We start from the raw sequence: 14,359 nt of genomic DNA, 5'->3' as shown, positions 1-14,359 counted from the left end.
ATATAAAATAACATTCTTCAAATATCCCCAAAAAATATCAGTTAAAAATCTAAAAAAGAAATCGTAAAATTAAAAAAAAATAATTCAGTTAGAAAAAAAAAAAATATATATATAAACAATATATACAAAATATAATACAAATACTGCAAATGTAATTATTAAAATATACAAAAATATTTCAGTAAAAAAAACAGGAAGATGTCAACAAATATATATTATTAGAATATTGTAAAAACGTTAATAAAATATCTGAAGAATAGCTTTTAAAACAGTAAACAAGCTGGCTCCACGGCGCCCCCTGTGGACAGAAATACAACTTCAACTTCTGGTTCATTACTTTCACTCTTGTGTGTGTGTATATATATATATATATATATATATATATATATATATATATATATATATATATATATATATATATATATATATATTATATATATGTTAGAAAATATTGACTTCACTGTAAATTAAATTATGACCACAGTAGAGGCTGGGACTTTTCATATTATTATTATTATATTATTATTGTTACTCGCTCCTCCCTATCTGCCCCAAAACTCCATTCATAAATATCACCATTTAAAGATGTCTCTTATATCAGTAGGTTTTCATCTGTAGCAGAATGTGATTAATATGTTTTTCTAAAGCTAGAACAGTCACTCTTCAGTTCGGCATCCATTTAAACTGAAAATATTTAAAACATTTTCCCATTTTGAACAAGAAATATGCAGGAAAACAAAACGGGCAGAAAGTACCGTAATCAATCCCGCTGTTTAAACCTTATGACTAATACAATTATAAAGTGTTTTATAATAATAAACAGTAATACTAATATCCTAATAGTTCTGTACTCCTCTATAAACTGTGACAAAGCATTGCCCTGCATCCTGTCATGCACCTTAACATGGTCAGACACCAAACTCCGTGTATAAAAGTCACACTTTAAGTATGTCTCTTATATCAGAAGGAATTTATAGTTTGCAGAATGTGATTAATATGTTTTTCTAAAGCTACAAGAGCCGCTCTTTAGTTCGGCATCCATTCACTTTGTTTTTCTGTCTATGTATGTCTGAATTTAACTTTGTGATTGGTTGGCAGATATAAACCACCAAGTCCTACGAGTCAAAGCGAGGAAACATTTCACCCACACACAGCCCTGCGTGTGACGTCAGCAGTATGGACGTGAGCTTCCTAGTTGAGTTGTTGAGCCGTCTTTAACATCAACAAAGTCCGAGGCAGAGTTCAGCAGCTACGGCGACGTGTCTCTGGGAAAAGCCCCGCTCGGTTCCGCTCAATAAAAAACAGAACAAAAAGTCCCTCTCTAGCCGCCATAGTTTCCTAGTTTTCTTCTCTTAAGTTCGCGCGGAGTGTTTCTGGATGTTATAATGACTTTTTACAGAGTTCTCTCGGCGGTTTTTGTACCGATATGTTGTGTGTTTGTGTCCGCGGCGAAGGATGCGCTCACACTCACCAGCGGCACCGGTGGCGGTGGCGGCACCGTGGCGCCCGCGACCGCGGTGACGAACTCCTCCGGCGCGGCGAACTCCACACACAGCGGAGGCGACGGCGGCGGCGGCGGTAAGATGCTTAACGGCCTAAATGTGGACAGCTCGATGATCCAGAGGGCCCTGTACGTGTTGATCGCCATCACCATGATTGGAGTTCTCTACTTCCTCATCCGAGCTGTGCGGTGAGAAAAAACACTTTACACCAAACTCCATTCATATAAGCAGGGATTTAGTGAACGGTTAAATGTGTAGGTGACACGTTACCAAAATACTATGTAAAACTTTTCTTACCTGTTTTCTGTCATATATATTATGTTGTCTAAAAGTGAAAATGGTTATGATAAATGACTACAAGAAAAGTATTGAATTATACAGTAGAAGTGTTGATAAGAGAAGAAGCATTAAATCACTAGATTTTTGAATGGAGTTTGGTGTGGCGTCGCATTTTTACCGTGTGTACAACTGGTGAGAAGCATTACACCAAACTCCATTCATATAAGCAGGGATTTAGTGAACAGTTACTGTATATCGGTGACACATTAACAAAATGAAATGTAAAACTGTAAACCTTTCGAAAACAGAACATTTTCAGCGATAAAGTCCAAAATCTGAAATGACATCTGCTTGTAGGAAGTTAACAAGAACCCGAGCTGTTGCTTAGGTCTATAGTTTGTCAATCAACAAAGTTGTGTAGTAGTTATGAGCGTGCTACCTCTTAAGAAGATGAACAGCTGCTCCGCTAACTTTAGAAAAACCACTGCATCATATTTAACAGACTATGTAAGTATTGATAAGAAAAGCATTAAATCCCTAGATTTATGAATGGAGTTTGGTGTGCCGCCTCTTCATACAGATGAATGGCACGTAGTAGGTACAGAACTACAGAAGTTCATATATTTTATATATATATATATATATATATATATATATATATATATTCATATTCATATATCTTGAGATTTTAATATTCCGTCTTATCAGCTGTAAAATATGATAATGCCCTTTTGGGAGTTTCGGGAGACACTCTTCTAATAACAAGCAATTTAAAGCTTGCTCTTCTATTAATAGTCAGGTTTTATTGCCACAACAAGTACACTAATGGTGAAGTATGCATACATAAACAAAACAAGCACAAAGTAAACAATAAATACAGAAAAACAAATATATACATACATACAAAATAAGGAAAAATAAGAAGAAACTGTACACATTGTGTTAAATGTGGGTCGTGTTGATGCTGTGAATCGTCTTCTACCGTTTTATCTGTTATCACTAAAAACAATACTACCTTTACATTACTTCCTGTCATTGCCCTGTTTGTGGACAGCCAGCACACCAAACTCCATTCATAAATCTCACAATTTAAGATGTTTAATCTGTAAACTACACACAGACACACACACACACACGACAGACAGACAGACAGACAGACAGACAGACAGACAGACAGAGACAGACACACACATACAAACACACACAGACACACAAACACACACAGACACACACACAGACAGACAGACACACACATACAAACACACACAGACAGACACACAGACACACAAACACACACACAGACAGACACACACACAGACAGACACACAGACACACAGCACACACACAGACAGACACACAGACACACACACACACACACACACACACACACACACACACACACACACAGACACACACACACACACACACAGACGACAGACACACACACACACAGAGACAGACGCACACACACACACACACACACGCGCAGACAGACAGAGACACACAGACACACAGACAGACAGACAGACACACAAACACACACACACAGACAGACACACACACACACAGAGACAGACAGGCACACACACACACGCACAGACAGACAGACAGACAGACAGACACAGACACACATACACGCGCAGACAGACACACACAGGCACACACACAGACACACACAGACAGAGACACACACACAGACACAGACAGACAGACACACAGACAGACACACACACAGACAGACAGAGACAGACAGGCACACACAGACAGACAGACACACACACATACACGCGCAGACAGACACAGACACACATACACGCGCAGACAGACACACACAGACACACACACAGACACACACAGACAGAGACACACACACACACACACACACACACACACAGACAGACAGACACACAGACACACACAGACAGAGACACACACACACACACACACACACACAGACAGACGCACACACACACAGAGACAGAGACAGACAGGCACACACGCACACGCGCAGACACACAGACACACAGACAGACAGACAGACACACAAACACACACACAGACAGAGACACACACACACACACACACACACACACACACACACACACACAGACAGAATAACAGTTGATATTGTGAGTATAAAGTACTAAACTAGTAGTATTGCTGACCAGACCAGCCTAATTATTGATATTAACTGTGTATGAAAGTGGTGCTGATGGTGCTCTGTGATTGGTTGACAGGATGAAGAGGCCCGCCCCCAAGAAGAAGTACGGTCTGCTGGCGAACTCGGAGGACTCAGTGGAGATGGAGGGGGGGGAGAGTGACGAGGACGACACGCTGTATGAAGCTCGCAGCCTCCGCAGGTCAGAGATCAACTACACGCACGCGTCACACTGCATGGCCACATTAAATACTAGGGGTGGGGGGGGAATCCATACAGCATAGTGTCTAATACTGTATCGATACACAGACGCCCAGTATGGATCTATTATTATATATTATTATATATGTGTTGGTCAGTCTGTCTGCTTGACAATCTGATTTTGCAGCAGTACACTTGAAGTGAGATGAACAAACAGAGACATGGATGTTTTTAGGTAAAACAGACGTTGACAGTTTCCTTTTGGGGACATCATTTGAAATGTAGTCTTAGTCTCTGGTGGAGTTAAGGTGTAGAGACCCTGGTGATAGTATCCTAGTCTCTGGTGGAGTTAAGGTGTAGAGACCCTGGTGATAGTATCCTAGTCTCTGGTGGAGTTAAGGTGTAGAGACCCTGGTGATAGTATCCTAGTCTCTGGTGGAGTTAAGGTGTAGAGACCCTGGTGATAGTATCCTAGTCTCTGGTGGAGTTAAGGTGTAGAGACCCTGGTGATAGTATCCTAGTCTCTGGTGGAGTTAAGGTGTAGAGACCCTGGTGATAGTATCCTAGTCTCTGGTGGAGTTAAGGTGTAGAGACCCTGGTGATAGTATCCTAGTCTCTGGTGGAGTTAAGTCTCATGTTGTGTGGAGCCTTCTTAGTGGTCTATAAACAGCTATTTTGAGGCTAGCATCGTAGCGCCCCTAGCTCTCCCATTCAAAAGGCCATTTGACCCAAAAACCAGAATACGGTCCATCTTAAAAGTGGCGTTTCCGTCCTAAATATGGTTTGAAACGAAGGTTTGACTCGGGTCCGTTCACAGAAAGACTCTAGGTGGCATTTTGGGGAGAGTTAGGCTTTAATCATTTCATTTTGAGATGACTGTATTCTCCGTTGGATATTGAAGATGAGGAGTGTTTGGCTGAGTGACTCGATGTCCAATGGGATTTGATTCTTGCATGTTTTGTTTTGTTGTACATGATCCAAAAGCCCCCCTTTCAATTCAATGTTATTCAGTGTGAATGACTATTATCCCCCATACTTATTATTATTATTATTATTATTATTATTACGCCGCATTTTTGTCCCGCTACTAGTCACGGAGCGTTGTCAACATATGCACACAAAATACATAAAAATGTGTGTAATGAACGGGAATGTTGTGCTGTGACTTTTCTAAGAGATTTACCGTGTGGTTTTCACGAAATTGGGAAAAAAACATCGCAAAATTTCCCATTGACTATAATGGGAAATATTCGGGAAATCGCTTACCATCGCTCCAAACAACCCCTCTTTGGGGCCGTGCTGTATCGCCATATTTTAACATAGAACAATAATTAAAGGTTTAAACAGAAGACAAGACTTTGGCCTTTATTGGGCTGAATGGGCGTTCTGATATCCAGCACGGTTTCTACCTAATCACAGTTTACGTATCGTCCAGTTTTCAGACCGTGTTAGATGTTCCAGTGTGTGTGTATGGGGCAGGAATCTTCATAGTTAGAGGGGAGGACAGAGGGGGGAGCTGCAGTACCATCCTCTGAAATCTCTCCAAACTAATGTCTCTCCTCTACAGTTTTCACTCTTCATACATCATGGTTGGTCAACATGTAGGAAATGTTGTGCCGGTCTCAGACATGTAACTATGGAATCCAGCGGACTTAAACTTTTGGCTCTGTTCATACCAACTGGTGATAGAAACAATGAAAATAAATATCTGGAAGGACGCAGATGTTCCCTGTTTGTTTCCTGCTCTGTGTCGCATATATTTGACACCACAAACATGAAAACCACATCAATGTGTTCCCCAGACCTTTATCTGTCTTGTGATGTTAATATTTTGTCGTTTGGACCCACGGTTTTTGAATTACAGAACAAAGGTTAACGTTATGCTTTAAGGTCAGACAGACAGACCGAGAGTGATGAAGTCACCTGAACTTTGGGTTCATGTTGTAACTATGGATCTGCTCCGTGTTATCTCTCTCTGCAGATGAGTCGTCATGTGTCACCGGACGGATCAGAGGAGCCATGTTCCCCGTCACATGATCTACTATTGATCAGAGAGAGAGAGAGAGAGAGAGAGACTGACCAAAGACAGGAGGAGGAGGAGGAGGAGGAGGAGACGGTCCAAACACTTATTGATGCCAAAGCTGCTCGAGGAACTCAGCAGGATTAAAAAAAACAATCATTATTTTCTTAAGGTGGTATTGGATGATTGAATAGAGTTTAAGGTGGTATTGGATGATTGAATAGAGTTTGTGGAGAGAAGCAGACGTGAAGGTTCTGTGGATCATTTTGATAATTCCTCTGTTGTTATTATTATAACTTTTTCTTTCTGTGCTTAAACTACTGCAAACTGACTCCAGACCAGCTGATAAACCTGCAGACATTTGGACTTTTTAGTGTCTATTTCATTAGATTTTCAAGCTAAAACATTAAAGGATGTTTCCTGTGTTTTTTGCGTGTACACTCTGACACAAAGTAAACACAGAGAGTAGCCATGTTGGCTCGCTGCAGACAACCGGCTGGTGTTTGTTTACACGCGGGAGGCTGTGAGTGTGTGTTCCTGGCAGAGAAGTTAGCCAACAAGTGCTGCAAGATACACAATATTCCTCTTTTCATTAAAGTGTTACTTCTGTATTTTTCAACCTGGACTCAGATTATTATTCTACGTGTCTGACAACATTATGGGATGGATCCCTACAGAGACAGACCTTTTAGTTAAAGAGTAAGATCCTTTTAGTTTAACATGAAACAGCCCTGAAATCACCATCACCAAACTACACCAGACTCCATGTAAATAATTAGGACTTTTATCATCGTAAAACACACTTCATTCAAAGAGGACAGAAACTAAATCAAACTACCAAAAGCCGTCTTGGTTCATCTTTCCACTGTTCCAACAATCACCACTCTGGTTTGGTTGAAATAAACCCTTAATTCACCCATTTACATGTGGAGATATGCTGGCTCTATACACGCTAAAAGTCCTGATTATTTACATGGAGTCTGGTGGAGATATGCTGGCTCTATACACGCTAAAAGTCCTGATCATTTACATGGAGTCTGGTGGGTGCAACAAGTCTAGTTGTAGTAAGTGTGTAAAGGGCAGAATCTACGCGGGATGTTGTGACCCCCAGAGACTGAGTAAATATCCCGAGGATATAAGCAGACTGTGGTCCACATGGTGTGTCAGTTGGCTGTTGTTTCGAGACGCTCGGTTGGTTTTAGGAACAATAGCAGCAGCAGTTGATTCAAGATGGAGTCTGAGCTGTTCGCTGTGATATGCTGGCTCTATACACGCTAAAAGTCCTGATTATTTACGTGGAGTCTGGTGGAGATATGCTGGCTCTATACACGCTAAAAGTCCTGATTATTTACATGGAGTCTGGTGGAAATATGCTGGCTCTATACACGCTAAAAGTCCTGATTATTTACATGGAGTCTGGTGGAAATATGCTGGCTCTATACAAGCTAAAAGTCCTGATTATTTACATGGAGTCTGGTGTAGTTTGGTGATGGTGATTTCGGGGCTGTTTCATTTTAAACTAAAAGGATCTTCCTCTTTAACTAAAAGGTCTTCAATTTGCAGAAAGAGCTTCTGGTATGAATTATAGGAAACACGTCTCCATTTAAAGCCAAAACAATATCAATTAATAATGTATTTATTATTTAAAACTTTATTATTCTCCACACATTTTCTTTCATATATATATATATGATGTTCAGCTTTCACAGACTCAGGTTACATTCACATATTTGAATTATTTAAGTATTCTAGGAAAGTATTTCTAAATATGGACCCATAAAATAAAAAGGTACGTGTGAACCTGTTTGATATGTTTCAGTGGTTATTCTGCTCCTCTGTACAGGTTAGCTTAGCACAACGCTAACATTAGACCCAGGAAACCAGAGTAGAGAGCTTTCAGTTCAGATCTTTACACTTTTTGTAAAACTGTGGAAACTGTAACTGTAAATATAAGCCAACATAAACATGAATACTGTATTTTCCGGACTATAAGTCTCACTTGTCTTCATGCTTTGGCTGGTCCTGCGACTTATAGTCAGGTGTGACTTATATATCAAAATATATATAATGTAACGTGTTTAAATGTTATTTCATGCTGAAAACATCACCGTCTACAGCCGCGAGAGGCGCTCTAGGCTTGTGACGACTATATGCTGCTCCTAAAGACAACTGAGAAAGAAAAGAAGCTGCAGGAGACTGCAGGTAGTAAAACACGCAGCCGGAAACGGTCATCGAGCAGCAGAAGGAGAGTTTGGAGTGAGAGAGAAACTTGTGAGGGACTGGAGAAAAGGTTAGTCTTACTGCAATGAAGAAAACAAAGAAAGCTAGTCGCGCTGAAATCCAGATGGCCAGAGCTGGAGGAAGGAGTCCACAGATGGGTGCTTGAACAACGTGCTGCTGGGAGAGGCTCGTCAACAGAGCTGTTACGTTACGTTAACGTAGAGACACCTACCGTATTCAGCCCCTTGTTCTGGGGGCTGTTGGGTAGTTTAATAACTTGTCTTTCCAGATTAAATGTCTGTTCTTGGTCTTGTTTTTTGTGAAATAAATGTCTAAATAAATGCGACTTATAGTCCGGAAAATACGGTATATACAACTCTATTATATAGCAATCACATAAGAAATATAAGGAACCATCAAAAGGACATTTGCAGCTATTTGTCAGCTGAGCTCAACAGTGACTGGCCACTTTTTAAACAGCTCTGGATCAGGAGGTTTTAATAAGAATATGTTAGATCATTTCCTCTCTAACTGGGAGGTTTTAATAAGAATATGTTAGATCATTTCCTGTCTAACTGGGAGGTTTTAATAAGAATATGTTAGATCATTTCCTGTCTAACTGGGAGGTTTTAATAAGAATATGTTAGATCATTTCCTCTCTAACTGGGAGGTTTTAATAAGAATATGTTAGATCATTTCCTCTCTAACTGGGAGGTTTTAATAAGAATATGTTAGATCATTTCCTCTCTAACTGGGAGGTTTTAATAAGAATATGTTAGATCATTTCCTCTCTAACTGGGAGGTTTTAATAAGAATATGTTAGATCATTTCCTCTCTAACTGGGAGGTTTTAATAAGAATATGTTAGATCATTTCCTGTCTAACTGGGAGGTTTTAATAAGAATATGTTAGATCATTTCCTCTCTAACTGGGAGGTTTTAATAAGAATATGTTAGATCATTTCCTGTCTAACTGGGAGGTTTTAATAAGAATATGTTAGATCATTTCCTGTCTAACTGGGAGGTTTTAATAAGAATATGTTAGATCATTTCCTGTCTAACTGGGAGGTTTTGGGACTGATTGGTGGGATTGCTGTGGAGGAAGTCCACACAGAGATACACTGGTAAGAGCCAATCAGGTTTAACCATGTAATGATATTTATGTTAAATGTCTGCGCTAGTACAGCACGATATACAACGATATATAAGGAGAATACGTTGCTATAACTTTGTTGAATGTTGAATATTTATATATACGATACATAATCACACAAAGTGTTCAGTTCTGCTGCTTTCAGTATTTTACTGTTAACAAATCATGAAATAATAATTAATAATGTTTGCTAATTATTAGTACTGCTGTTAATTAACAGTTTATTGTTACACACATATCCCTCATATACTATATTAGGTATCGGGTAATGATTAAAAAATGTGTATAAACCTTTAAAGAGCCCATATTATGAAAAAAAAAACACTTTTTCTGGGATTTGGGGAGTTATTTTGTGTCTCTGGTGCTTCATACACACTAAGAAAACTACCCTCCATGCTGTTCTGAATGAGATACGGTTTCTGAATGTGTCCTGCCTTCAGTCTCCAGGTCAGCTGGTCAACATCTGCACGGCTTGTGACGTCACAAGCCGAAACGAGCTGGCTAACCGCATCCATTAGCTCGTAGCGTTAGCATGCTAACGCTAGCATGCGACCTCGTTCTCAATAGCAAAGCACTGCTACAACACTACTACCATTAACGTTGCCTCCAGGTCCTGTAATACATCCATTAAAGTACTATGTGCTTCATTCACCAAAAAAAGTCTCTAATCTTCCAGGTTTTCTTCCGTGATGTGTGGCCCACTGAATCTGCACAGTAGTGTTTTTGACACATAGGATGACACATAAAAACACAAAGAAACACTTCAGACTTAGTGTGCAAACGCTTTATACAATTTATTTCTCCTATCCCAGAATGCATCTGTTGTGTAGCCAGACCTGACTCCACAGCGCTGTGGAGATAGAGCTGGACATTAGAGACTAAGTGTGGAGCAGAAGGAGTGGAGGAGTCTCTGTGTGTCTGCAGAGACTGTAGAAGGACAGAGCAGCAGCAGAGCAGTCCAGATACACTGATGATACTCAGTCAGATCCAGGAACACACAGGGATGATGGAGGACTCCACATCGGGTCTCAACACATCCTCCTTTCTGATCACTCTGGGTCAGACTCCTTCCATCTGATGAGAGAAGAACAATAGAGGAGATAAATGAGTATTTCCAGAGACTCCGTTTATCAGCTGTCAGTCAGTGAAGCAGCACATCCAGTACAAAGAGCAGCAGAGACTTCATTTCTGTTCAGACACCAAGTGGAGCAGCTGTTTAGAGCAGCCTGCTTTTATTACATTACATTACATATCATTCAGCCGACATTTTTATCCAAAGTGACTTCCCGATTAAGTGCTTTCAACCTTGAAGGTGCAAACTCCAGACAACAAGTAGTAAGTGCAAGTACATTAGCTTTAAATAAGCAAAACGACAAAGAGCCATATGAGAGTGCATATATATATATATATATATATATATATATATATATATATAAAAAACTCTTTTTTTTTCCCGAAAGAGGCAGTCGGAAGAGACGTGTTTTTAGCCTTCGGCCGAAGACGCGTAGGCCTTCGGCCATCCTGATGTCAAAAGGGAGCTCATTCCACCATTTAGGAGCCAGGACAGCAAACAGTCTGGACTTCATTGAGTAATTAGCTGTCCCTCGCTGTGAGGGGGCAGCAAGCAGGTTGGCTGATGCAGAGTGGAGTGGGCAGGCTGGGCTGTAGGGTTTGACCGTGTCCTGGATGTAAGCTGGGCCTGATCCGATTGCAGTAGTCTAGACGTGAGATGACTAGAACCTGAACCAGAACCTGAGCCACCTTCTGGGTTAGAAGAGGACATATCCTTCTGATGTTATTCAGCATGTATCTACCACCTGCTTTCTTTCAGCTCTCATGTTAACGTGGTGGAGTGAAGCTCACAGACCTGCAGAGACTTTGGGCATCAAGTCTGTTGACTCTGCAGATTTCACTGAAGTATACAGTGGAAATAAACTGCTGAGTCCTGAATGCATCATTACTAAGAGAGATGATCACTGCTCACTTTAATGATGATTTCCTGCTGTTCAGAGTTAAAAACCATCTGCATGTGTCATCTACTTTTAAATATGATAAATATGTAAATATGGATTCTGTTGTAAAAATATTAACAGAAATGACAGGACAGACAGATATATGATGTTAAGGACTGAACAGTAAAACATCAGCTGTTATTACTGGACTTCAGCAGAGCTTCTGCTCTGTATGAAGACCACATGGTTACTAAATGTAATGCTGGTTCTATGAAACAAGAGCGAGTGATTTACTTCAGTCAGACTGATCTCAGAGCTGTGACAAAGATGAACTGATCAGTTGTTTTAGTGTTGAAATGAGAGAACAAACAGATCAGATTTGATGGTTGGACAGTTTGATATCTCTGTACATGTTGTGATGCTGTCAGCTGTAATCCAGATTTATTTCCTGCAGACATGAACACAACAACAACAGTCATCTTCAAATCAACTCAAACACATGATCACAACAAGCTTCTGGCTCATCTGATTGGCTGACTGTCCTCGCTCTCCTCTCACAGCTTCACTGAGAAGGTTGGAGGTTTACAGCAAATACTGGATCTTTGCTTTGATACTAACTGTGTTTAGTTCAATACAGCTGAAACCAGCATGGACTGACTCTAACCCTCTACTGACCTCAGAGTCTTCAGTCGATAGTTTGGACTCTCCACAAGATCACACAGCTGCTTCACGTCTGAATCCTGCAGCTTGTTGTTACTCAGGTCCAGCTCTCTCAGATGGGAGGGGTTGAAATTCAGAGTTGATACCAGAGAAGCACAGCTGGTCTCTGACAAACTGCAGTTCCTCAATCTGAATAAAGAATAAATGATGAAAATAAAAATCCATTTCTTATCCAATCAATACTATATTATCCTTTAAACAGCTGCATTTGGAAATCTGCTTGGGTCTCTTTGTTTTCATCTGTGCGTGGTTGTGTCTGTGTCTCTGTGTATGTGTGTGTGTATATTGATAAATTAGTTTCAGTTGTTAATTAAACATTTTAGATTTATAATAGTAACAGAGTCAGTGAACTGACCTCAGAGTCTCCAGTCTACAGTGTGGACTCTCCAGAAAACCACACAGCTGCTTCACTCCTGAATCCTGCAGCTTGTTGTAACTCAGGTCCAATTCTCTCAGATGGGAGGGGTTGGACTTCAGAGCTGAGACCAGAGAATCACAGCTGATCTTTGACAAACTGCAGTTCCTCAATCTGAATAAAGAATAAATGACGATGATAAAAATCAATTTCTAATCCAATCAATACTATATTGATCGTTTAAACAGCTGCATTTGGAAATATGCTTTGGTCTCTTTGTGTTCATCTATATGTCTGTGTGTGTTTCTTTATGTGTGTGTGTTTCTCTCTGTTTGTGTGTGTGTGCGTGTTTGTGTGTGTGTGCGTGTGTGTGTGTGTGTATGTGTGTGTGTATGTGTGTGTGTGTGTGTGTGTGTGTGTGTGTGTGTGTGTATGTGTGTGTGTATGTGTGTATGTGTGTGTGTATGTGTGTATGTGTGTGTGTATGTGTGTATGTGTGTATGTGTGTGTGTATGTGTGTATGTGTGTGTGTGTGTGTGTGTGTGTGTGTGTGTGTGTGTGTGTGTGTGTGTGTGTGTATGTGTGTGTGTGTATGTGTGTGTGTGTGTGTGTGTATGTGTGTGTGTGTGTGTATGTGTGTGTGTGTGTGTATGTGTGTGTGTGTGTGTGTGTGTGTGTGTGTATGTGTGTGTGTATGTGTGTATGTGTGTGTGTGTGTATGTGTGTGTGTGTGTGTGTGTGTGTGTGTGTGTGTGTGTGTCTGTGTGTGTGTGTGTGTGTTCTGAAGGATCAATATCAGTGATCAAACATGTGATATTAACAGAAACCAACAATTGTAAACATTCATTTACTTCATCAACTAACAGTGGACATTTTCTACAGTTTCTTTAACAAACACAAGTCTCTTGTGACTGCAGACTAAATTTACTAAAAGAAACATGAAAATATGAACAAAAAAAACATTTACAACTTCATGGTTTAAGTTATGTTTGTACATAAGTTAGGTTCAGTTGTTAATTAATCAGAGCTGAGACCAGAGAAGAACAGCTGATATCTGACAAACTGCAGTTCCACCATCTGAATAAAGAGTAAATGATGTAACCTTAGAAGATAATCCAGGAGGACATCTCTTTGTGACAGGACAACACATTCTCACTCCCATCACGTCAGAAAGCAACGCTTGGTCAGGTCCTTTTGGTGTTTGTTATTGACACAAAAAGTCTCCTTTAGCGTCATAGTTAGACAAGCTTGGCAGGGACCCTTGGCGTCACTATTTGATGCTCTGGGTCTGGACGTACGTTGCCATGGGGCCAAAGAACGGGACAGTTACATTTAGGAAAATATCATGGGTGACCAAGTGTTAGTATTTTAGGAGTTGGGAGTGAGAATGGGTTGTACAGGAAGCATCGTACAGATGTTAAAGTGTCGTTGGTCACAGATCAGACACAAATAAACATACTTTAAACACCTGCATTTGGAAATATGTTTCACTCTCTCTCTGTGGTCCTGTATGGGAGATTTAAAGTGTCGATGACAGAGAGGCTTCAGTTATTATAAATCTATAATTTCTGTAAAGTACGATGCTTTGAAGGTTGTATATAAGAGACCTTCTTGAAAAGGCTTTGGACTTCTTGAAGATCTTTTAATTATTTATATATAGATGTCTCTCTCATGTGTCTCAGTTTGAGTTCAGACTAAATTTGTTCAAACTGTTCAGACTGACACACTTTAACATTGTTGTGATTTGTACTCAGAGAAACGCAGAAAACACATGAACTGAAGGGAAATTAAAACTTCAACA

The 14,359-nt window shown here is 40.1% G+C and overlaps 2 protein-coding genes across 4 annotated transcripts in view; one reads left to right on the top strand and one right to left on the bottom strand.

Moving 5' to 3' along the window:
• The first annotated feature begins 1,174 nt into the window (after positions 1 to 1,174).
• On the top strand, positions 1,175 to 6,779 carry fam174c (family with sequence similarity 174 member C). Its single transcript, XM_078244524.1, has 3 exons — positions 1,175 to 1,690; positions 4,019 to 4,141; positions 6,122 to 6,779. Exons 1-3 carry the CDS (start codon positions 1,386 to 1,388, stop codon positions 6,123 to 6,125), a joined length of 432 nt encoding a protein of 143 aa, XP_078100650.1. The 5' UTR covers positions 1,175 to 1,385; the 3' UTR covers positions 6,126 to 6,779.
• Positions 6,780 to 9,661: 2,882 nt separating this feature from the next.
• LOC144513436 (NLR family CARD domain-containing protein 3-like) overlaps positions 9,662 to 14,359 on the bottom strand; it is a 49,669-nt gene continuing 44,971 nt past the window's right edge. For all 3 annotated transcript variants that reach the window (XM_078244514.1, XM_078244510.1, XM_078244511.1), the window contains 3 exons: positions 12,559 to 12,732; positions 12,159 to 12,332; positions 9,662 to 10,605 (listed from right to left, as the gene is read on the bottom strand). In XM_078244514.1, the coding sequence (XP_078100640.1) occupies positions 10,581 to 10,605; positions 12,159 to 12,332; positions 12,559 to 12,732 (373 nt within the window). In that variant the 3' untranslated portion in view covers positions 9,662 to 10,580. The remainder of the gene's footprint in view (positions 10,606 to 12,158; positions 12,333 to 12,558; positions 12,733 to 14,359) is intronic.

Source organism: Sander vitreus, unplaced genomic scaffold, assembly GCF_031162955.1.
Source record: "Sander vitreus isolate 19-12246 unplaced genomic scaffold, sanVit1 ctg250_0, whole genome shotgun sequence".
Taxonomy (NCBI): domain Eukaryota; kingdom Metazoa; phylum Chordata; class Actinopteri; order Perciformes; family Percidae; genus Sander; species Sander vitreus.
This window is presented reverse-complemented; position numbering and strand designations above follow the sequence as displayed.